This window comes from Rhamphochromis sp. 'chilingali' (assembly GCF_963969265.1).
Source record: "Rhamphochromis sp. 'chilingali' genome assembly, chromosome: 3".
NCBI lineage: Eukaryota > Metazoa > Chordata > Actinopteri > Cichliformes > Cichlidae > Rhamphochromis > Rhamphochromis sp. 'chilingali'.
This window is the reverse complement of record NC_137931.1, coordinates 35,056,639-35,081,094: the sequence shown is the minus strand read 5'-3', so window position 1 is coordinate 35,081,094 and position 24,456 is coordinate 35,056,639. Positions and strand designations below refer to the sequence as shown.

The window sequence follows — 24,456 nt, the reverse complement described above, 5'->3', positions numbered from 1 at the left end:
GTTAACTTGCCAGTCCTCGTGTCTTTATGTGGACAAAGTGCAAGCTACTGTCAGCTGGATGTGACGCGGCTTTGCAAGGAGAGGGAGGATACCGGCTGTTTGCTCAGAGGGACCTGCAGATGTTACCTTGTCTCTTGTGTTAAGTGATGTTTGTCCTCGTGCTTTGAATCATTAAAGATGGCAACACTGGAATTGTACAGCAAGGTAAGATTAGGATTAACTTGAGGGCTTTGCAATGATTTATTATTATTTATGGAATCTGCAATTTCGAGGTGCTTGGAATAAGAAACATCCTTTAGTGTATAAAAACAGCTTTGCTACTTATGTTTGAGCACTAAGTAGATGCATCCTATGAGTTTGTCAGGTAAGCAAGTCTGTTTCATTGTCCTAGTTAGGACTATTCCTGATCTTTGATCTGGTAGCAGTGTGTTAGTCTGAGGTATTAAAGTGTTTACTGAATATATGAAAAATGTGTGAGACTGGAAGCTTATTTTTAAAATCTGTGCATTAATAAGTGAATTAGCGAATTAGATTTCTCAGCTTTAAACAATGCCTAATCCTCGCGGGTAGTTTGGAGGGAGGATGACTGCGGTTAATTTTTAACACAGTTTAGGAGCTTTTTATGCTGATGGGTACCAAATAGCTTCACTGGGTGAGTCCAGGAAGTGTGACATCTACCTTAACAGTGTTCAACAAAAGTAAAATGGCAAATAAAATCAGCTTTCAGATTTTTCAGCACATCCAGATTAATCCTGCACTTTTCTTCTTTTTTCACTCAGTCTGTGTTTTGCACACCAGTGACAGTCTGTTCCTTTTTTAGGGGGCAAATGTGTGGGTTCCTGATCCAGATGCTGTCTGGGTTTCAGCCCAGCTTCTCCAGGACTACAGGTCTGGAGAGAAGCACCTGCTGCTACAGCTCTCAAATGGAAATGTGAGATGCAGTACTGTTTTACGCTCTATAGATTAAACCAAATGCTCAATTTTGATATAATTGCATCTGTCTAAAACCCCTTTCTCAGCGATGTCTTACATCCGAGACTTCTAACTTCCGCTTTCAATGACAGGAGGTCCATTACCCAGTGGGCTCTCCCTCTGATCTCCCACCTTTGGGGAATCCCGACATACTGGAGGGCGAGAATGATCTAACAGCTCTCAGCTTTCTCCACGAGCCCGCTGTGCTGCATAACCTCCGGGTTCGATTCCTGGACTATAGCAGCATCTACACATACTGTGGTGAGCACTGCACTGGAGAGATGGCAGGGAACTTTAGAAAAACAGGGATGATTACTCAGCCAACAATAGACTGGCGAGAGTGAGAGAGGATCTTTAAATTCCTGCTGGAAAAAAGCCAGAAACAGCTCCTGTGTGCTTCTGTCTGCATGATTATACTGCAGCTCATAATGCTGTCTATAATATAGGAGGTCAAAGGCTCAAACTACACCCTCACTGCTACACTGTAAAAGGAAAGAAAAAAACTCTTATGTATGTAGTTGCACATTATCTTTGAATTAGATGACTCATCTTACTAAATCTTCATTTTTATATATAAATGTTTGACCTTTTTCATGACCAGACATCTCAATATATATTACACTGAGATGGCAAAGATCCTATATCCAATAATCCAATGATCCCACATGAGCAGCATTTGGCCATGGTGTGAAAGAAGAACTCACTTTGAAGGGCAAAGACCTCTGACAGATCCAGGCTCAGGGAGGGGCAGCTACAGCCATGTGAAAAAGAAAGCTTGCAGGACTCTGTTCAGCCCCGTGAAAATTAAGCCCACCTTTACTGCTTCCAATTAAAAGGAGAAGTACGAGCGAGGTGCTGCTAATCGAATGCACTTGATTAACTTTAGTTTATACGGTTTAAGGTTTTGGTAATTTGCTGGTCTCTGGCAATCTGGTGCTTAACAAAATCTTCCAGCAAATTCCCTCCAAAGTCCCCTGAGAGTCTACAGGCCTCAGTTAGCACATTAAATGTAAAGGTTTATGATGGTAAAGTTAGAAAAAGTCTGAAAGGTTCCAGGAAAAAGCCTCTGCTCTCTGAATAGACCATGGCAGCACAGCTTAGATTTGCAACGTTGCGTCCGAACAAACAGATGAGACCAAAATGGAGATGTGTGATCATAAAGCACAGCCTCAGTGTTTGGGAGGAAACCAAAAACGGCATATCAGGACAAACACCTCACACCAGCTGTCCAGCATTGTTTCGGGCTTGTTCTGCAGCCACAGGGCCAGCGCACCTTGCAAACCTCAGTGAACTGAAGCAATACTTTCAAGCAAAATTCCTCCACAGCGATGTGAGAGCCTGATAAAGTCATGCAGAAAACAATTACTTCAAGTTATTGCCCACTAAAAGTGGTTCTACAACCTACTGAATCATGGTGTTTACTTAGTTTTTTGCAGGATTATATAAAGTCCTTCTTCTTCACATGATTGTATCTGCTATGATTGAGAGAAGCAACCAACAACAAGCAGGAAATGACCTGCTCCAGAAAGAGTGAACAAAAGTTAATGAAACGTAGCAGTGTCACATTATTATATAGTAAATAAAAGCATTTATTCATGTCCTCATTATATTAGAATTTCAAGTTTTATTCTAAAATCTGTTTTTAAATAACAGCCATGTTTATATATTCAGGTATATATTAATATTCAGGTTCTCGTGGTGAGATTGCGTTTCCTTCCCGTGTCTCCAGGTATTGTGTTAGTGGCCATAAATCCATATGACCAACTTCCAATATACGGAGAGGAGGTGATAGACGCTTACAGCGGTCAGGACATGGCTGACATGGAACCACACATCTTTTCTGTGGCTGAGGAGGCCTACCGCACTATGATCAGGTCAGGGGTCCTGGGTGTTTGGTGGTCTTATGCTTAATTAACTTTTTGAATATTCTGAGCATTAACTACACTGTGTGGGATGTCATGGTCACTGTGTCTTTGTGCAAAGGGAGGAGAAGAACCAGTCTATCATCATCAGTGGGGAATCTGGCTCAGGGAAAACTGTCTCTGCAAAGTTCACCATGAGATATTTCGCTGTGGTTGGAGGAGCAGCACAGCAGACCAGTGTGGAGGAGAGAGTTTTGGCTTCCAACCCAATCATGGAGGTAAAGGACCCAAATATTTCCCTCTTTTTGTATGTTCGTTATGTTAAAAGTTTTAATATCAAATTTAGGAAGCGCTGCACACCTGAATCAGTGACAAAAAATCTTAGTAAAGAGACAAAGAATAACCTCTGCTCACCATTATTTTTATTAGTATGCAACATTTCGGTCTGTGCAACTTTGTAAGGTACAGAGTATAAAAAATTCTACTAATATAAAAACTTCTATATTTTGGTCTTCAGTCCATTGGTAATGCTAAAACTACCCGAAATGACAACAGCAGTCGTTTTGGGAAGTACATCGAGATTGGCTTTGGCAGAAAGGGGGACATCATTGGGGCCAATATGAGGACCTATCTGCTGGAGAAGTCACGGGTGGTCTTCCAGGTAAACTAACTTGCTACAATATAGTTAGGCCAGAGCAAAAAGCCACACAAAACCACAAATGTCTTGTAGAAATGATGCATCATCCGTGCTTTCTTCCTATTTGTTTGTTTTAAGGCATCAACAGAGAGGAATTACCATATCTTCTATCAGCTGTGTGCATCCAGAGAGCTGCCTGAAATGAGGTCCCTCAAACTGGGTGAGAGGCAACCCCCTCAGTTTGTTCTCAGAAGAATACCGTGTCCACGTTAATAGGTTCACAGTGCACTGAGTGTGAGTGTGTTTTATTGAGTCCAGATGCTCCTGAGAATTTCCGCTACACTAACCAGGGAGGAGAGATGCAGATACCTGGTACTGATGATTTGTCAGACCTGGAGCGCACTCGCAATGCTTTCACCATTCTGGGTAGAATGTTTACATCAAATCATGCACGTACGATATATCTTTGACGATAAAACAGGAAATCCTTCACGTTATATATGTTGAAATTGCAGGTGTGCAGCCTGACCAACAGATGGAACTCTTCAGGATCCTGTCAGCTGTGCTCCACCTGGGAAATGTCAACATTCAAGCCAGTGGGCGAAGCTCTGACCGGGGTTACATTGATGTAATGATCTACATGAATACTTTTGCATTCACTCGTCTTTTGTTCATATTCCTTCATAATAGTTGCTTTGCTTCTCAGGCAGAGGACCGCTCTCTGGCTGTCTTCTCCAAGCTGCTTGGAGTTGAGGGATCTCAGATGGCTCACTGGCTGTGCCATCGCAGATTTGCTGTAGGAGGAGAGATGCTGGTTAAACCTATGACTGGCCAGCAGGCCGTAGAAGCCAGAGACGCACTTGCTAAACACATCTATGGTCAGCTGTTCGCGTGGACTGTCCAGAGGCTCAACTCAGCTCTGCGGGCCCAGCAAGGACGGACCAAATCCTTTGTAGGGGTTTTAGATATCTATGGGTGAGTGAATGAACTCTGTGACTGTGCAGTGTGTGATTAAAGTTTTTGTATGCCTTTGACGTGGACTGACAGGTGTCTCCCTTGGAGCAGGTTTGAGACCTTTGAAAGGAACAGTTTTGAGCAGTTCTGCATAAATTATGCAAATGAAAAACTGCAGCAACAGTTCAACAGAGTAAGCTGTCGTCCTTTCCCTCTGTGATTTGTGCCCTTCCTGTTTGTGTCGTGTTTGTCAGAGTTAGTTTATGCTGCTTTTGAACTGTTATATCAAAGAAATCAGTCCTTTCACCTGCGCTCACATCACTGTCTTTTCAGTCTTTTGTTGGTTTCCATCATGGGTATGGTCTTTCTCTAATTCTGTCTCATTATTACTTGTTTGGTGGTGTTTGCAGCATGTGTTCCACTTGGAGCAGGAGGAGTACGTCCGTGAGGAGCTGGCATGGAGCCGGATTGAGTTCAGTGACAATCAGCAGTGCATCGATCTAATAGAGGGACAGCTGGGCATGTTTGATCTCTTGGATGAGGAGTGCAGGGTCGGTCATCCAATCCTCTAGTTCTGTTCGTTCTCGTATCTTTTTTTTCCTGTGTGGATAAAAGCATTTGCATGTTAACTAATTTAGACATTTGTGACAACTGTGTTAGTATGTGTAATAACTGTCCATCTGTGCATTATCCAGATGCCTAAAGGTTCTGATGAAAGCTGGGTGCGCAAGCTGTACGACCAGCACCTGAACAGCAAGCCTCACCCTCACTTCAGGAAGCCTCGCATGTCAAACAGCGCCTTCATCGTCCTGCACTTTGCTGACACAGTAAGTGACATAATGCTGGATTCGTCAGGTCTCAGGTGAATATCTGAGCTCTCTCTGAGGGCCTTTTGTAATTCTCTTCAGTGTGTCTGTGTTTGCAGTGATGGTTTCTTTTCTTTTCGTCAGGTCCAATATGAATGCGATGGCTTTTTAGATAAAAATCGAGACACGGTCTTTGAAGAGCTCATTAACATTTTGAAAGCAAGTCAGGTAGATATGTTCTAAATATATATGAATTTATAATTTCTAAGCAACATTAGTTTCACCAGCGCTGTATGTGTGTGTGCGCGCTTCAGTCTGAGCTGGTCGCTGAGTTGTTCCAGCAGCAGAGAAATGCGTCTCCTGTGGCCAATGGAAGCATTCGCTCAGGTAAACGAGCCACCAGAGAACACAAGCTGACAGTAGGCTTTCAGGTTAGATGTTTTTCTTTCTTTTTTCATTTATCTTTTCATTTTTTTTGCACATCCATTCATCCTAAACATAATTTTCCTGCTCATTGTTCTTTTTTTTGGGCCTCTCAGTTCCGTCAGTCCTTACAGATGTTAATGGAAACTCTCAACAGCACCACCCCTCACTACGTCCGCTGTATTAAACCCAATGACCTCAAAGAGCCTTTTCTGTGAGTCCTTATTTTGCTTACTTCCACAGCTAAGGTTTTTGGTGTGATTTAATGGGTACTGCTTTTATAACATTATATACATGTTAGGTTTGACCCTAAGAGGACAGTCCAGCAGCTAAGAGCTTGTGGGGTGCTGGAGACCATCCGCATCAGTGCAGCAGGTTATCCGTCCAGGTACTGAGTAATTCTAAGACTTTAGTCTTTATAATACGAGCACAGTGTCGTGACAGTGTGGCTCTGAGACATGTGCGAAGATTGTCACATAAATCAGAAAACTTAATCAAAACAGTGACTTAAATGCTATCACGAAGTAGCAAAAGAATCAATTTGTATAACTGTTCATTGAGATTAAATAATTATCTTATTGTAAATGGTTGATTGATCGATTTTTATGTTATAAAAACAGAAATATCAACTGTTTTTCTCTGAGATTTACTCTATTTGATCTGTGAATCCAGATGGACGTATGAGGAGTTCTTCAGCAGGTATCGAATTCTTCTTCGGGGACCTCAGAGCCAGGACCAGGCCCAGGCCTCGTGCAGACAGGCCCTGCCTCAGCTCATCCCAGATCCGGACCAGTACTGCTTTGGAAAGACAAAAGTATTTTTCCGGGCTGGTCAGGTGGCTCTTTTGGAGAGGTTGAGAGCTGAGAGACTGAGAGTGGCTGCTGTGATCATCCAGAGTCAGGTTAGAGGATGGCTGGCACGGATCAGATACACCAGGATCCTCTGGGCTACTCTCACCATACAGAGATACAGCAGAGGGGCGCTGGCCAGACGGTGAGGACAGCAAGAGTGTTTGTGTCTCTTTACTATGATGTATGGCTATGTCAGGCTAAGCCACTTCATTTCTTTTAAAAGAACAATTGGAATGTTCTAGAATTCTTGTTAATGTTTGAAACACTAGATATGATGACCCAGATTTAGAAGATGATTGTAGTGAGAGTAGGTAGCAGGTGAAGGAAAGCTTTTGGAGGTATGCTCTGAGAAAAGAATGAAAGTAAAAGCAAGAGAGGGAGATGGGTGTAACAATGAAGCTGCAGGGAGCAGAGGAAATGAAGGTGGATGAGTGAAAATACCTGGAGTCAGCTATCAAAAGCAGAGAGAGAGGTGAAGCAGTGGGTGGAGTGGGTGGAGATGAGTGTCAGCGGTGATTTGTGACAGAAATATAGCAGCAAGAATGGGAGTAAAGGTTTAAAAAATGGCAGCGTGACCTGTTATGATGTCTGGCTTGGAGACGGTGGCACTGACGAAAAGACAGAGAGCTGAGATTGAGGCGTAAAGCTCCTCACTGGACATGATTAAGAATGAGTCCATCGCAGGGACAACTCAGAGTCAGACAGCTGAGATGGTTTGCACATGTGCAGAGGAGGGCGAGAGGATGTTGAAGATGGAGCCGCCGTGAAGGAGGAAAAGAGAAGGTGCAGGGATGTAGTGAAGGAGGACATGCAGAGGGTTGGTGTGACAGAGGAGGATGCTGGGATAGGTTGAGATGGAGGCAGATGAACCACGGTGGAGATTCTTAAAGGGAGCAGCTGAAAGAAGACAAAATGACAAAAGTCTAAACTTAATAAAATATTCCATATATGAAACTCTTCTTTGTTGCATGGCTGCAGACTGGCTTTGATCCTGCGCTACACCAGGGCTGCCTTGGTGATCCAGAAGACTTATCGTATGATGGTGGTCAGGCAGCTATTTTTCATGATCCGACACGCCACTGTCACAATCCAGGCATTCACCAGGGGGATGCTGGAGCGCCGCAGATACAGACTGGTCAGCATTTAGTGTCTCCCTCATTACAGGGCACAGCAGATGTTTAAAAAATGGCATCAACCTTTATACTCGGGTTTGATTTATTTTCCTGTGTAAATATGTTTTATCCATGTTTGCTCTAATCTTAAAAGAGGCTATTTACACGCAATTACAAGTTATAAACACTTGACCTGAATGCATTTAAAAACCTGTTGGTTCCTCAGCTGGTGGCAGAGAGGGCGGCCGTGCTGCTCCAGGCCACGGTGCGTGGGTGGTTGGCGAGGCAGGCGTACAGGCGCGTACGTGCGGCGGTCGTGTTCATGCAGTGCTGCATTCGCCGCAAGGCTGCCAGGAGACAGCTGCTGAAACTGAAGTCTGAGGCCCGCTCTGTGGAGAGATACAGAGAGCTCAACAAAGGCATGGAGGTCAAACTGATGCAGCTGCAGTTGAAAGCAGACCAGGAGGTGGGTGAGAGTTGTGCAGGGATTTGACCATCTCATGTGATTTTGATAAGCATTAATTAATTGTATGAGTCAAGAGGTCGTTTCACTTTACATTCACATGGCAAAGTTGCTTTTGTGTGCATCCAGGCCAGGGAGAGCGCTGCTTTGAGAGAAACCCTAATGGCAGAGCGAGAGGCTTCCAGCACCGAGCTGGCGGCTCTGAGGGCAACGATACAAAAACTAGAGAGCCAGTTACAGGAGAAGCCTCCGCCTGGGCCTGTTATCAGCGAAAAGGAGGCAGAGGAGAGAAGAAGAGCTGAAGAGAAAGCTGCCCAGGAGATCCTCCAGCTTAAAGAAGTAGGTCTCCAAACAATAAACACACTTTCCTCCTTTTATCTAGTAGGGAATGCTTCTGATTTGGTCTGTTTATTGACTTTGATTCTTTAAGGAGCTGCAAGCACTACAGAAAGAAAGGGATAGTTTTTGCAAAGAGAGAGACGATCTCTCGGCTTCCCTGCTGGAACAAGAAGAAAAACAAGAAGGTGGGCCTTCCCTTTACTAGCATTGTACAGTCACAGCTGTTTTTCTTCTGTCTGTGTCTGTCAAACATTTCCTTCTCTCTCTATGTGCAGAGTGTGTGCATCAGGCTGTGTCTCAGGTGACCTCGGCTCTTCGGGCAGAGGTGGACGAGGAGAGGAGAAAGTATCAGGGTCTTCTGAGAGAGTTCACCAGACTGGAGCAGAGATATGACAACCTCAGGGAGATGAGTCTGCTCACAGAGGTCATTAGCTAGCTGCAAAGGGAGACAGCCTTAAATGCAATTTGTTCGTTTGAAAATTAATCTTGAGTGCTTCCTGTAATTTCTTCCTCCTCATGTCGCAGCGCACCAAAGGCCACAGAAGAACCGACTCCACCCAGAGTCTGGAACCTCTCTCTCCCTCGACGCCGCTGTCCCCCCAGTCTCTCACCCCACTCTCCATATCACCATTCCCATCTGCTGTTCCATCCCCAGAGGAGGTCCGAAGGTTCAGCGTGACGTCCCCCTCTGCAGAGAAGAGAGTCTCAATGTGGAGCTCTGAAGCCTCAATGGTAATGAAATAAAGAGGACCACACGACTGAAGTCCTAACTTTCACATCGTCACTGCAGCATCACCAGCACAGGCAGTGTCCTTTACTATCTCACTGTGTTCATGTTTGTAATGACAGGAGCAGCTGATGGAGAAGATGGACGTGGCCAAAGACCCATCGGTGAAGATGAAGGGAGAAGATCTGGCTCATGCTTATGATGCTGTACGAGTGGCAAACAAGTCAGTCTCTCAACACCAACTCATTCCTTCATTTTGGCAGAGCACTAGCTTTCAGTTTTGTGCAGTGATTTATATTTGGTGGATGAGCTCATTATTAGTTATTCTGTCCTTAATCTACATGTCTGTGTGTGTGTTTCAGGTTTCTGGAGAGCCAGCTACATAACCAGTGCAGTCAGTGGGAGAAGGAACTGGAAACTCTGAGGAGTCAGCTTGCCCAAGCGGTGTCTGTTTCTTCCTCTGCTGCACAGAGACAGGTATAAATTTATTAAAGCCCCACATGAGAGGGTTTTTTAAAAAAAAAGTACTTTAATGATCTTTAATGAAAGCCTAACACTAGGAGAAGGGCTGGAAAAATCAATAAAAGGAGAGGTAAAAAAAGAGAAGAAGTTAAAACAGAAAACATTGCCTAAAGCAGGGGTGGGGGAACTCCAGGTCTCAAGGGCCAGTGTCCTGCAGGTTTTACATGAGTCCTTAATCCAACACAGCTGATTGAAATGCCTAAATGACCTCCTTAACATGTCTTGAAGTTCTCCAGAGGCCTGGTAATGAACTAATCATTTGATTCAGGTGTGTTGACCCAGGGTGAGATCTAAAACCTGGAGTTTCCCAGCCCCGGTCCCCTTCGTATATTTTATTTATATTGTCTCTGTATTTATATATATGTGTGTGTGTGTGTGTGTGTGTGTGTGTGTGTGTGTGTGTGTGTGTGTGTGTGTGTGTGTGTGTGTGTGTGTGTGTGTATATATATATATATATATATATATAATATTCTGTAACTCTGTAACTTCTGTCGGTGCTGTGCTTTTTTGGAAATCGAATTTCCCAGAGGAACCCACCCGAGGGATTAATAAAGTTCTATCTAATCTAATCTAATCTAAATAGTCACGGCAGGACATTTCACTGGTATCATTACTCAGGTCATAATAAAACTGTAAGAGTTCTCTGGATCTGATGGTTGTCACTTATTAAAGCTGTCCATCTGTAACGTTTATCATTTATTCATTCGTCTATTCATTTATTCTGTTTGCGTGTCACTTTGTTTCAGATCATCGTTTATAATTTTTATATATTCACATTGAGGCTGAAGTCACAAATTTAAATGTGTTTTTTAAAGGATGTTCAGGAGCTGCTGGAAGCCCGAGAGCGTGAATGTGTGAGGCTGAGGAGAGAGCTGAAGGAACTGAGAAACACAGTCTCACTGAGGCTACTCCTGACACAAGGTGAGACTTTACCTGAATGAGCCCGGAAGCTGAAAGTCACTGCAGGCTGGAAAAAAATCTGCAGCCGCTGAGTCTCCTGTGGAATTTTAAAACAAAAAACATCAATGCAACAATAGCCTAACATAGGCTCCCTCACTGGGCCTATGACTGGCGGCTCTATCACTGATTTGATTTGTGTACATTTTGATCATGAGACTTTATTACCAATGGTAAATGAACACTTATTATTAGAGTAATATAATTACAATAATCTGCCTCTCAGTTTAACAATCTTCTACATTTATAGTTTTCAATGTGCTGTTCTCTGTTTCACTGCCACGGCGTGTTTCCTCTTCAGTTTTCCCATCAGCTTTGGCCACAGAGACTTCCTCTCCTGCCCAGTCGAAGCCAGCAGCAGTTACTGGTTTACTGGAATGTAGAAAAAGAGACGAAACCAAACTGATCAAGAATCTCGTCACAGGTGAGATCAACCCCCCGTCTGCCTCAATCATCTTCACCCACCTCTTTTTCTCTTCTTTCTTGAAGGTTTTGAGGAGCTGTGAAGCAGGCGTTTAAGATGAGGGATGAGATTGAAAACATGTTTTGAAAGGCAATAATCAAGCACTTTTACAATGATGGTAAAATGTGTCAAAATGTAATTTGGAGGGCAGGGTTTGAATGTGTAATAATTCAGCGGTAAGTATGATGTCACTGTAGAAATAAGTGTAGCCAGCTCTTGAAGCTGACAGCATTGGCCTGGCCTTGTCCTCTCTCTGCCACTGCTTCCCTTTCTGTTTGTGCTTCAGACATCCGTGTTGACAGCGCCCTGTCTTTGGCTCCCGGTCTGCCTGCCAGCGTGCTCTTCCTGTGTGTCCGCCAGGCCGACTGCAGCGGGGACCAAGCTCGCGCTCGCTCTCTTTGTAGCGCTGCTGTCACCGCTATGAAGGCAGCTCTGAAGGTGACCTGATCTCTGAGCCTTCTCGGTGTGCCGTATGGTTGAAGTTTAATGTTTGAGGACGGTTCACGTCGAGTCAGGCAGGCAGCCATTTACAAAATGACACTGACAGCTGACTTTGAAACTTGTCCTTGTGATTAATTTGGCCCACATGAGCATCTCATGCCAACATAACCATAGCAAAGTCTGTTTTAAACACATCTGTTCAAACAATCACAGTTTCATTTTTCATTGTTAGCAATGATTTCTAATTAAAATGTAACCATTTTCCCTTTCATCGTTTTTCTGCAGAAACATGTCAGTGACATAGACATGGCTGCTCTGTGGTTGAAGAACATCTGTCTGTTCCACGACTTGTTGACCCAGCACTCTCCAAAGCAGGCAGGCTCAGCTTTCATTTACTTTCTACGTCACTGACTAGATTATAAAAGTTTAGGATTCACTGATTACTTTCACACGTGACTGGACTGATTGCTTTTCAGACCCTCGACTCAGACACACTGGTTCCCCTGTCTGCTGATATGAATGACTTGATCCGCACCCTGAGCGACCTCTCTATCCAGGCCTATCAGCAGCTCCTTTCCATCACCGAGACCCGTCTACAAAACATCATAGGTACTGCAAAAAGTGATGATTGACGCTCTCCCCTTCTCTGCTCCTCTTATCTATTTTCTAACCCTCCCCTCCCTCAGTCCCTGCCCTGTTGGAGAGCGAAACCATCCAAGGTCTATCAGGCTCAGCGGTGAAGCTGGCAGTGAGCAGGAAGCGGGCCGGCTCAGACCCCAGGACTGTAGGAGGCGAGGCTCCCACGATGGCGTCTGTGCTGAGGGAGCTCGGAGCCCTTCACACCGCTCTGACTCAACAAGCTCTGCCCAAGACCCTGATGGAGCAAGCCTTTCACCAGCTCACCTACCTCATCTGTGCCTCTGCTTTTAACAGCCTGCTGCTGAGGAAGGACATGTGCAGCTGGAGTCGTGGCCTGCAAATACGGTAGAAACACACTTTAACCCTGCACTTAGATTTACAGTCTGACATGAGATGCAAATAAAGACGCAGACCATAAACATATTCCACATTAACTAGTATATCTTGATTTTGAAGTCCATAAATTTTAAAATTAAATGACCTCAATTTGTTTGTATCTCAGTTGTGTGATCTAAAATGAGGTTTAGTTGTTTTCAGATTAGCATTTAGCATGTAAAGGCCAAATAAAGGAAATTTGAAAGGAGATTAGCCCACAGCAGCCTAGACCTACTGCAGAGATGAATGTCATATGTATAATACAGCATCCCCCACAAACACAGCTTCAACTTTAATAATCAGCACCCTGAAAGAGTGTCAACATTAATTTCGCCTTTGTTGTATTCCAGAGCTAGATCACGTGCTGCACAACAGTCTGCATGTTGTTCTTTCCACCTGCTTTGTGTGGTCTTATAGAAATAAACACGGATTTATCTCAAATCCTTTTCTTGTCACAGCTACAATGTGAGCGTCCTGGAGGAGTGGCTGCGGGGCCGCGGTTTACAGGCAGGGGGCGCTGTGGCCACACTAGAGCCCCTCATCCAGGCAGTGCAGCTGCTGCAGGTGGGGAAAAAGACCGAGGCGGATGCTCAGGGGATCGTCCGGACTTGCAGTGCCTTGTCCAGCCAGCAGGTGGGTCTGTTTGTCTACTTGGATTCTGCTGGGAGACGAACGTGTGTGCATGATTTCATTGGCTGCTGGTCTCTTATTTTGTTTGACAGATCGTGAAGATTCTGACTCTCTACACCCCCCACAGCGATCTGGATGAAAGAGTCACTCTGAATTTCATACGTTCTGTTCAGGTACAGTCTGCAGATGTAAGGTTAAACATGTTCCTCATGTGGAAAATACACTGCATCCCATGTTCCTCTCTGTCTTTGCTGTCCTAGGGGCTTCTCAAAGGCCGCTCTAACAGTCAGCCTTCACAGCTCTTAATGGATGTGAGGAGAGTGTTTCCTGTCATATTCCTCTACTCGCCTCCCCCCATCCTCAGCGCGGAGCAGTTAGTCATCCCAGACTCCCTCAAGATCTCCTTTCTGCGCAAAGCATAAGAAGCAGGATGCAAATTTATTAATGCTCCAGTGAATTTAACTCCTAACTTGCTGAAGTTATTCCTTGGAAATTGAAATGACTTACTGAGAATTTCTCCTTTCAGACTTTTAAAATGTGCATTAACTTGTTTAATTAGGCTGTCATCGGTGTAGTCTGTATCTTATAGAAGGTTGCGAGTTATTTCAGAAAGGTACATCTCGGAAAAATAGCTAAAATGGCATGAAAGAGAGCACGTGTTAAAGACCTGGATAAAATTAAATCAATATAACTAAATAAAACTAAATGTGGCTATTCCTTTGAACAGTTTGACAAAGAATGACCACGAGCTTTTATTTCATATTTTATTGGAAGCAGAAACACAACGAGACTGCAGTCCCAGCAACCTCAACCCCCAATAAGAACAACCATAATAATAATAATAATAATAATAAAAAACAAGCCCAAAAGAAAGAATCTTTAGAAACATCTCGTGTATAAAAAAATTCTCATGCGAGTACTTTGTACCACTACACAGCATCAGTAATACATATTTATATATTCACAAACATTTGAAAAATAGAAAACGATAATTAAATATCAAAATAAAGAAGACAACAATTGGCAGTTAAACATCAAATAATTATGCGTGCTGGCACAATACACGTTTTTTTACTTTTTGTTTATTGTTCCTATCATGCACCGTATCTGGAAGTACCGGACCAGCAGCGCTGTGCAGGTATCTGTCTGTGTGGCCTGCTCAGCGAGACACTTCAGGACGGATCATGCATGTGTGTCCACTTGTGTCTGTGTGCTTTTCGTTGTGCTTCATCCACCTCTGTGTGTGCGTTCCTGTTCAACGTGCCAACCTGATAATCCAACACGCAGTCCGGGCCTCTGAAGGTGGAGGAAGGGGAAGAATTTCCTCTCCTAAAGTATCATTGTCAACAGCAATAAAGTTTTTGTTTTTTTTCGTGGCATTTCCAGCTGCGTACCTGTTATTGATTTTGCTATTAAAAGTAGATGTGCCCTCTTAATAAAAGACCTTGTACACACACAAGATCATATTAAGGGATTGCTTAACTTTTAGCTGTGAGTAGTTTTCACTAGCAGGCAGCATGTTATATATAATGATATACGATGCATTACTTTGAATGGCTCCTGATCAGGCCCCATTAAAGTAATACAGACGCTCTGTTATTGATCTCTAGAGTGCACGCGGTCTTTCTATACCCTTCAATAGTAGCTACATTTCCAGATTGGGCACCCAGTCGCACATAAACACCAGCTGTGCAGTCACTCGCAGCAAAATTCAAGTCTACAAAAGAGCAGCGAAACTTCACTTCACATAGTATGACGTGTGTTTGTTACATCCGAGCTATTTACAACTACCCGACCGCAGCGATCGATCTCCCTCCCGATCGGTTTCCTCTGAGCTGACCAAACTTCCCGTCTCTGGTCAGCTCTACCGCAGCTGTGATGTTTGGCCCATCGAAACAGAGACGGCATTTACAACATATCAGACAAACGCTTGTGCTGATATAATTTGAATAATAATCCACAATGTAAACATTATAAGACTGATTCCAAATCACTCATCTACAGAGACTTTATAGATCAGATGCATAGAGTTCAGTTTGTAGGCCTTGTTCTAATAATGGGGACTTTGATATTATTCAGGTTTGGGAGGGGGCATCTTAGTAATGAGGCAGAAAAACATCCAACCAACCGATCATCCTGTTATTATCATCACCCCCATGATTTTTTTGTTCACGAGAAAACAACAAATATATTATTTTTTTTAAAGGGTATTTTCTTAAAAATAGATGTCGCATTGAGAGACATGTTAGACAGCGAGCAGTCGTTTTAAAACATTTAGTTTCACATGAAAGTGACCGTAGCTTCAGGTGAACTGCTGTAAAACAAGCTCAGAGTATAAATGTGTTTTTATGTGTAGCAAAGCCCCTGTGCTTCTTCTATTTTCACACTACATCTCTGTACTGTGGACAGTAGGCCCTCTTTTAAATGTCACATCCAGACCTGGCTCGGTCTGGATCTGCAGCCCTTTAGCAGAGGTCTCGTTTCTCACTCACGATTAAGGGTTACGGCATCTGCAGGTGGATCATTAGACGCGATAAGCGCTGGATCATTAGCGGTATGTGCTCTCCCCGTGTTGGGGAATGTGCTGTTGTGTAACCCACGTGGTTATTTTAGCTTCTCAGGGACTGTGTTTTTAATCATCTAATTATACATGTAGGACTTTAATTAGCACGCACTTTTTAAAGGCAGTTGACTGTCCTTACAGAGCTGCCTGGCTGAGGAATGTTTGCAGTAAACCAGATGGAAATATCCACCGCACAATATAACCTTGGTCTGTGCTAAATTAAACAAACTGAACGAAACAATAAAAATCCCCCGAATCTTATCGCACTCCCGCTACACCCGTTGTGACGTCCTTCACTTGTGATGGCTTTCAGTGATTACATCTGCAGGTGACAGACAACACGGGCGGTCACACGAGGTTGACATTAGAACGTATTACAAACACTGGATCGCACATTCACACTCATTTTCACACACATACAGTCCGATGATTTACAGCGCTTGATCATCAGGCTCCGCTCTCTATCATATAGGAAACAGGACATACATAATGTGCAAGGGTTAACAAGACGGAAGGCATTAAGGGTGTCAGGCAGTGTGCTCTGTTACAGGGTAGACGGACAGAGAGACGGACGAGGACAATCTTTAGCCGACCACAGTTCCATCGAACAATCCTGTATTTATCTTTACATATGTCCTTAATAGTTTATATATATATATGTGATGATATATAGAATTATTAAAATATAGATATAATCTGGAAGAAAAAAGTAAATAAATATTAAACTCATCATAACTAAATAGTGCTTTGTTCCCTGTATGTCTTCCCCACCCAATATCTGGAATGTTTGAGGCTGCAGCCGTTGTAGTTGTTTACGGGTCAGGTGGACAGTTGGTCCGGTTGTGCTTAGGGCTGGTCTTGGCATATTTGAGCAATTCCTTGTTGGCACTTGCGGTCCCTTCTCTAAGTGGTTGCAAACTAGGGAAGGGACGAGAGGAGCTGGGGGTCGGTAAAGTTGAGGGTAAGGTTAAAAAGGCAGAGAAAGAGTGAGAAAGAACGCCAAAATATTAAAGGCTACAAGATATTTCTCACTCTGACCAGTCAAGTGAGGTGTGCGTGTGTGTGTGGGATGACATGGCTCTCCTCTGGGATTAGAGGAAAGTAGTTATATGCTCTAAGATTAAACTCTATGTATAACTGAATCAAAAACATGTTTGATGAAGTCAGTAACAATAAAGACACTGGTGCGTTTTCAGAAAACGAGTGATGCTTTGCTTCGCACTCTGTCATTTCCACTGAAATAAATGTATTTACAGTATGTGTGGCGACTCTTGTCTTATGTGTGCTTTTACAACACTGGATAATCGGGGCAGTGGCTTGCAGTGGCTCAGGAGAGCTCCTGGGCAGATTCGAGTTCCTGACGTGGCATTTTAAACTGCGATTTGGCCCCCTAGCTACGGCCCTCCTCAGCAGAGCGCTGGTCGGACTTGAGCTTGACGAACTCCTTGGCCACGTCGTCGTTGTTGCGCTGGGAGAGGATGCGCAGGACGGTCAGTCCCGTCTCATCCATGTGGATGCGTTTACCCAGCGGCAGCCAGCAGGCGGCGCTGCCCTTAGGGGCCACGTCCTTCAGCTGAAGGACAGCCATGCCCACGGTGCGGTCCTCTCGAGCAAAGCAGTAGTCCTTCACGCACACCTGCAGCTCGTAGCACTCAGGACCCACCTCATTACTCAGGGTGCTGCAGAGTGGGGCGATGGAGAATATTACAAAAATCTCTCGAAACAATCCCTCAAATCATCGATGCACATCAACCACTTACAAAGTGAAGGTCTCGTTGTATTTGGGAGCCCAGCTGTTGTTCTTTGACTTCGTGGCGTACTTCCTCTTTTTGTCACTGAGGTGAGGGCCGATGATATAGACCTCCACAAAAGGCCGGAATATTCCCTGCGTCTGCCACCTCAGGTCATTTGCAGCGACCACTGAAACAGACAGAAAGACAGAGCTAAAGGAAGGAAAGAGAGCGGGAAGGTGTGGGTGACTGTGAGATTCGTGTGGAGAAAATGTGTGAAAAAGTGGAGCGGTAAGCGAGGGCGAGTGAACAGGAAACTCAGACAATACTGGCTCTCCCTCAGGCCTCACATTCAGTTTATGGTCAAGATAATGAAAATAGAATTGGAAGAGTATTCATTACAAAATCATATTTTTCTATGGCAGATGAAAGCTAGAGCTATATTCTGGTGCCCTGTTATGGCCATACAGTCCTGCCCGCGGGGTCTAGCAATGTTTAAATGTTAAACTATGACTTGAATGTTATTTCCAGAAATACCCTCAGATTCAGTCCCAATAAATGTGAAAACAACAAAGATACAAAATATTTTTGCTCACCTTTCACTGTGACTTTGTGCTCTCCGGTGTTCGGGTGAGTGAAAATCTCCACATGGATGGACACTTCTCCTACAGCATCGTCCACCCCAGAGCCTGACGGGACAGGACAAAGAGTAAAAGTGCCATTAATACCCTCGAGTCTCCCAATCTCCACTGTGCTAATGTCGCAGCCGCTGTGCCCTCTATTTCGAATTCTCCTCCATAATTAAATTTAAAAAAAGTTACACTTCCATTTCAGTTTCACAAAAGAAACAACGAAATGGACTCAGTTATAACCTGGTGAATATAAAGCAGAGTACTGACTATTCAAATGTTTCTTTATAAAATAATGGCGTTTAAAATAAAGCACAGAGTTCTGCTTGTGCATATGTTGTGGTCTGGAAGTGGACATTCAGACAAAGCAGCTATGAGTGGGCATATGTGTTTAATACTGGTAGTGTATAATAATAACAATAAGCCTGCAATAGCTGTATTATCTCCTTTGGTAATGCATTCTACGTTATGATTAAACCTGAGCGACTGAGAGGCAATCACTGTGGTAACTGTTGCCCACTCATAGATGCAAAGTGTCTGTTAGGATGCGGGGTGGTTAGTAAGAGGCAGAGAAGAAGACAGGAGAGAAGCTGGAGAAGGTCAGCTAACGGTGTGGATCCCCCCCCCCCCACCGACACAGATCATGTCTGGGCATGCTCAGATGGATACACCCATTCCTTGGTAAAGTCTTTTACCCAAGCATGGTCAAGAGGAGGGCCAAGAGAGGGAGGGACCACGTGGAGGGAGAAGCAGCTCGGCCTCCCCGGCCCGTCGGTATAGGATGACAGTACTGATGCCTGACTGCTTTAATAAAGCTTTCTGCAAGAAGAGCGAATAGAAGATTTTTCATATTTTCTGCTCTTTTGTCCTTTTAATGTCTATATTTCCATTCTTGAAGAGAGATTGCTCTTATTCCTCCTTGTTTAGTTTTTTCATCATTTAATGTAAGTTTATGGATCGAGAGCGACACACACCCTCATAACTGACCGCTCAGATGTTTCCTGGTTAAAATCAGTCATTTCATTGCATTTCAATCAAACATCAAAGTCATTTAACCGTTTCATCTCTACGCTACGCCAGACCTGGGCTTGTTTGGGGTCCTTGGAGTTCTACTTTTTGCCTGAGGAAGAAGATGACAAGTCTAGATGGCTTTCACCAGGCTCTAACACCTTTGTCTGGGAGGGAGGATGATGATCTTTCCTTGTGCCGCATGTGAACAAGCGGTTTATATGCACGTACAACTCCAGAAGGATACAGTGACAGATGGACATTAATTTTCAGTGTTTTAATTAGCGTCTTCGCTCTGTCAACGGTATCTTTGTGGCGACGACCAGCAGCCTGTGTGTTTGTGTTTTTAACCAGCCGCCCACTAAACAAGGTGTCTGTGGGAGTTAGACGGCAGAGTGTTCCTGGCACGCGGCTCTCTGCATCTCTCAGGGGAGCATTATGGGATTGCTGGTTTCACTGCCAACAGGACCAAAGAGAGCAGCAGTCATCCATCTGGCCTTGTCTACTCAGTAGAGGACATCCATGAGAGATGAGAAAGAAACTTTTCTGGCTGGGAGGCAGGAAGATGTTGCCAGGAAAAAGCAGCCCCTTTCTTCGTTAACAAACACGGCAATCAGAGGCACATTTTGCACCATATTGCAAAACGTCACCAAAATAGATATCATCATTCATCCTGCTCTAATCATCCACTCTAATATGGTTGGAGAAACTACTCAGTGAAATCTGTTTGACAGGGAGTTAATTTGCTTCCTTGTTACAGTCAGGGACATCCACCAGCTGGCAGGAAGGCGAAAGATACGCTTCTTTGCTGCTTGTTTATTCAATCTCAAATAGATGATTTTCCATAAAACTTGCAAAAAGGAGCATTTGAATTATTTCCAGTCATACTTCATCAGAACTAAAAAGCTGGTGTCACCATTTTGAACAGGTAAAGGATGAGAAAGTGGGATTCAGCTCAGTCAGACAATCAAACTTGAGAACACACCAGTTCAGAGCAACACTTCAAAATCTCAACTATTCCAACAAAATTCATTTGCTAGTGTTTGTTGGTAGTGGATACCTTTCACAGTTAGGCATTAATCTGCATAAAAATCTACTTTGAATGCTTTTCTTTCCTTACACATTTCCATCTTTGGTCTCTTTCCAGAGGAAAGTGACACAACTTGACGTGTAACAGACTGCAGTGTTAACAATGTCATATTGAGCCGCTCATCTGAGATGACTGTCGGGGTGCTAGGGCTTGCGCAGCACCAGATCATCATCGTAGCATCAAATTAAACGGCGAAGCCAAGTGCACACACAAACAGCAGAATGCATATGTCTCTGTGTGAGCGTGTATGAACATACCGCATCTGAGAGCAAGTCAGACTCTTTTATTCTGATCTAAAGAGACGGAAATCAGACCACCTGACCCGATGGACTGTTTGTGATTGGCTAGATCTGTTAAGGGGAGACGAGCTGAGAACCCTTTCCCATCACCGCTTTGGGGAGGGTGGCGCTGCGTGTGGAAGCTGACTGGGTGTTTCCATCTCTGCCTGCTTTTGGATGCGATCGCAGGGTAGGGAAGGACAGAGAGCCCTCCCAGACAAACTAAGCCAACAGCCATCATCATCTTCATAATAATCCTACTCTTCCTCTTCAAGCATCTGCCATTTCAAACACAGTGGGAGGGACAGTGACACTGTAAAAAAAAGATTTCCTCCCAGTGTTTCTGGAAATAAATAACACACACACACACACACACACACACACACACACACACACACACACACACACACACACACACACACACACACACACACACACACACAGCCCCCTGGCTTCTCTGGGTGACATCATGCTGCATCAGAATTCCTCCACGCTTTAATGCATTTCTATTATATTTGTCTGATGTCCGCGCATCATGCGTCGTGTCTGCTCATACATACTGTCCACGGCGTATGTATTCAGCGCAGTTCTGTACATACAGACATCAGTGTGTACGTTTCATGCATGAATGCATAAAGTTACCATTCTTGCTGTGGTGGTGGGCATGTATGTGTGTTCAAAAAGGCAGAGAGTGTGTTCAGTCTGTGCACTGCATTTGTCTGTTGGGATGAATCTGAGCAGGCAGGACAGTTTCAGGATGCACATGGGGGGGTGGGGGTGGGGGTGGGTGAAAAGGTGGAGGTTGCTGGGCTTTGTTCTGGAGGCTCTCTGGTGGTCCTTGGTGTCTCAGAGCCTCAGCCTGAGTGCCACATACCCTTTTCTGGGTAAACATCCTCACTAGTGGTGAATCTCACCCCCTTCCCGCCGAACACTGTCCCACAGACGGGGCAGGAGGTGGGAGTAGACAGAGAAAGGAGACACACGAAGAAATATGAGGTTTGCAGAGAGTTTCACAATTACAGAGTAGAAAACAGACCAACATGTAAAAAGCATTTTCCCTGATTTGTTGGGGAAATTGAGCTACTTCTACCAAATAAGCAGTGAAAAAACTGTGTCTTGCAACATCAAAAGCCACATGGCATTAGTTAAAAAATTCAATTTTAAATGATTATCCACTCAAAAGGCATTTCTACCAGTGCTCGGGGACTATGTGTGAGCGTCTGATGGCAGAAACGGGATGGCTGTTACACAGCTGTGTGACAGGAGGACGGAGGCTGAGCAGCAGCATCAAAGAGAAGGAAAACAGAGTGGGTAGGTATTTATTTTTTCATTGCAAATAGCTGTCAGATCATCTACAGAATAGTGGCTGCAGTTCCAGAAGCTCGCTATCAGGAGACTCAGCATTTCAGGACAGTGAGAAATATTGTGCTGTTGCAGTTTCAATTTTACGCTCTACGAGGCACGTGAGATACTTTGAGCGTATAGAAACTTGGCATTTGGGAAAACCCTAACATCAACAGAGGGGGCAGCGAGAGGGGCTCCTCTGAGAGTGTGAGCGAAGAAGGAATACATTTCCCTTCCTCAGAGAATTATGTAAGATGCTGTAGGTAGTTAAGCTCATACTTAACAACTGAAGATACTGGAAGGTAAAGCAAATTCAAAGCCCCTCAGACACAGACAGATTTGTACGTTACCTTGAGCGTTCTGCGATTGGACAAAGGTCTTTATGAGTTTGTCTGTGGCCTGCGTGTAAAGGGACAGGGCGTAGTGGAGAGACTGAAGGTCAGGACTCTTCTCCAGGAATGTCTTCTTCAGACCCACACCACCAGCATGGAAATATTGCTGTCACATAAAAGGGCGGGGAAAAAAACAAACATATTTTACCAACATCTTCTGACCAGCAGCTGACTGAAGAAATAAAAGGGCACAAATAATTATAAACACAGCAGAGTGATCATCAGCGAATCCTGACATTCCCACAGTCACACATGAATCCAACACTAAACCAGTCAATACTGACAACTGCAGATAACAATTCAAAACGCTTCTATGATGTGCAAATTAGAGCCCCCGTAGAGCTTTAAACAATCGTTTTAACATTTGGTGCTATGTGGGTGCCTGTGTTATCTTGGGAAAATGCTTTGGGAGTGAAATTATGTGTTATTTTTCTTTTATTAATTCATCCTAAAGGGATAAAAAAAAACCTCATTTCCTGGTCCCAAACTCTGGGTTTTAAGACTGTACATTTATGACTTCTTGTTTCCTGAAACGCTTGCACTGATAATAAAGAGAATATTCAATGTTTAATCACTGAAAATGAAAGTGAATCTCTACCTTGATGGTGTCGAGAGCCAACTCTATCACAGCACATTGCTTGGGTGTTAGCGCTTTGGCCTCCTCACGAACCATGTGCTCCTAAAGATGCCAGCGGGAGAGGCATAAAGCAAAATGACCAATATATCCCCCTCATATGCTCTTCCGCATATTTTCTAAGCAATTAGAGACTCAGTCCGAAGCACTGGTGCCGGGCCCAGAGCGTAAGTGTAGCAGAAACATATTGTACCTTCAGCTTGGACAGCTGTCCGAGCTCCTTGGCAGCGTTAAAGATGAGCTGAGTGCCCTGGAAGAGACAGAAAGGCAGAAGGAGGAACAAGAAAGGTAGACAAGCAGAGAGAAAGAGAGAGAGAGAGGAGCGCTGTTATTATCGTGACAAAACAACGGCGGCGGTAAATGGCTTAGTGTCACACAGAGGACAGCGACGTTTCTGACACACACATTCATAAACAGTCACTCTGAACCGCTTTACAGGTGTCACGGTACATTTTCCTTCAAGTGCTGTTATCACACTTATCTGTCTTTTAATCATTCCAAAACATTACACACAAACACTACAAGGAGAAGGGAAAGTGGTTCAGCTCGTAGTAAGGGCAGGAAAATAGACATATTTGTGCACTCAAATGCACACAGATACACTCACTCTCCCTCTCTCACACACACACACATATCTAGCAGCTATAAAGCTTCACCGTGGTGTGTGCTGGTATTTATTGGTCCAGCCTAATGCAGTACTCTTGTAAGAAGATGTATCCTAAGTACTGCTGACTGTGGTTACAAATACGGTTTTGAAAGTTTACCAAAACCAACTGTAGTTTTGTATTCTTTCAAATAATGCAATAAAAAAAGAATAGCAGAAAAGTTTCAGGAAGAGCTTTATTAGCAAATAACAGAGTGCATTTCTGAAACTGTGGGGAAGCAACAGGGAAGAATAATCCAGCATCCCTCCACTGCTACTCTAAGCTAAACTGTCAGTCGTGCAGATAGATGTGCCTTTGGTTGCAGGGGCTGCTGTGATGAATATACTTTTTTACCCTGCAAGCTTGGCTTCCCTTTGATTTGGCTGTGAAGCTAAACCACACTCTGTTGTCTTTTTGTTTTTTTGCACATAGCCAGCCAGGTCTGAGTCAAATTAAGTGACTGCTGAACACACTGACTTTCTGTGTTTAAGTCACAAATGTCTACATCCAATAGAGGTATGTTTACAGCACACTATAAAAAGCACTATGTAGATAGTGAAAAAAAACAATATTTCCACTGCTTTGTTTGACTGGGAGCTGAGGGAGAGAGACATAGACATGGAGAGAAGACGTGGAGGAGAGAGACAAGACACATTGATCTAAAGGGGTTTAGTCCTTACATCGCTGTGAGAAGCACTCTTCAGCCTCCCCTGGAAAGAGAGCATGTGGTTAATACTTCAAGCAGTGGCCAGTCCCTGCTGTCTGACTTCACGCTCACTGGCTGCATAAGAGCGTGCAATCAAAAGCTCAGACGTTGCTTTAAAAATGTTAACGAATGTTGGAAAAACCCTCGTCAGTTTTTTCAGTTTATTTCTTTTTTTGATCGATTGCCAATCCAACATTATGAGAGTAAATGCTTTGACTGCACTCTGTTCACTTATGATCATTGCAGAGATATTGTTTGCATGTGG

At 44.0% G+C, this 24,456-nt stretch overlaps 2 protein-coding genes across 2 annotated transcripts in view; one reads left to right on the top strand and one right to left on the bottom strand.

Annotated features, from left to right (window-relative positions):
- The first annotated feature begins 28 nt into the window (after window positions 1-28).
- LOC308394618 (unconventional myosin-Va) lies at window positions 29-13,605 on the top strand. The gene is made up of 35 exons (XM_080879020.1): window positions 29-204; window positions 821-931; window positions 1,065-1,233; window positions 2,702-2,846; window positions 2,956-3,112; window positions 3,352-3,495; window positions 3,610-3,691; window positions 3,790-3,897; window positions 3,987-4,099; window positions 4,178-4,446; window positions 4,537-4,618; window positions 4,836-4,976; window positions 5,121-5,252; window positions 5,376-5,459; window positions 5,546-5,662; window positions 5,771-5,868; window positions 5,956-6,042; window positions 6,327-6,647; window positions 7,484-7,640; window positions 7,844-8,083; window positions 8,210-8,419; window positions 8,511-8,604; window positions 8,695-8,843; window positions 8,945-9,151; window positions 9,269-9,369; window positions 9,509-9,623; window positions 10,484-10,589; window positions 10,927-11,049; window positions 11,375-11,526; window positions 11,815-11,904; window positions 12,006-12,138; window positions 12,216-12,513; window positions 13,002-13,176; window positions 13,266-13,346; window positions 13,434-13,605. The coding sequence occupies exons 1-35, from the start codon at window positions 178-180 to the stop codon at window positions 13,593-13,595; spliced, it is 4,980 nt and encodes a 1,659-aa protein (XP_080735146.1). The 5' UTR covers window positions 29-177; the 3' UTR covers window positions 13,596-13,605.
- A 17-nt stretch (window positions 13,606-13,622) lies between these two features.
- unc13a (unc-13 homolog A (C. elegans)) overlaps window positions 13,623-24,456 on the bottom strand; it is a 47,155-nt gene continuing 36,321 nt past the window's right edge. The window contains exons 36-42 of the mRNA XM_080879019.1: window positions 24,166-24,195; window positions 23,035-23,091; window positions 22,806-22,886; window positions 22,166-22,313; window positions 18,063-18,155; window positions 17,497-17,656; window positions 13,623-17,415 (exon numbers count right to left, since the gene is read on the bottom strand). Of these exons, the coding sequence (XP_080735145.1) occupies window positions 17,127-17,415; window positions 17,497-17,656; window positions 18,063-18,155; window positions 22,166-22,313; window positions 22,806-22,886; window positions 23,035-23,091; window positions 24,166-24,195 (858 nt within the window). The 3' untranslated portion in view covers window positions 13,623-17,126. The remainder of the gene's footprint in view (window positions 17,416-17,496; window positions 17,657-18,062; window positions 18,156-22,165; window positions 22,314-22,805; window positions 22,887-23,034; window positions 23,092-24,165; window positions 24,196-24,456) is intronic.

Coding starts and splice junctions, on each gene's coding strand:
- LOC308394618 (XM_080879020.1), top strand. CDS start 178: ATGGCAACACTGGAATTGTACAGCAAG. Junction 2,847..2,955: donor GCCTACCGCACTATGATCAG/GTCAGGGGTCCT, acceptor CTTTGTGCAAAG/GGAGGAGAAGAACCAGTCTA. Junction 11,905..12,005: donor CCCAGCACTCTCCAAAGCAG/GCAGGCTCAGCT, acceptor ATTGCTTTTCAG/ACCCTCGACTCAGACACACT.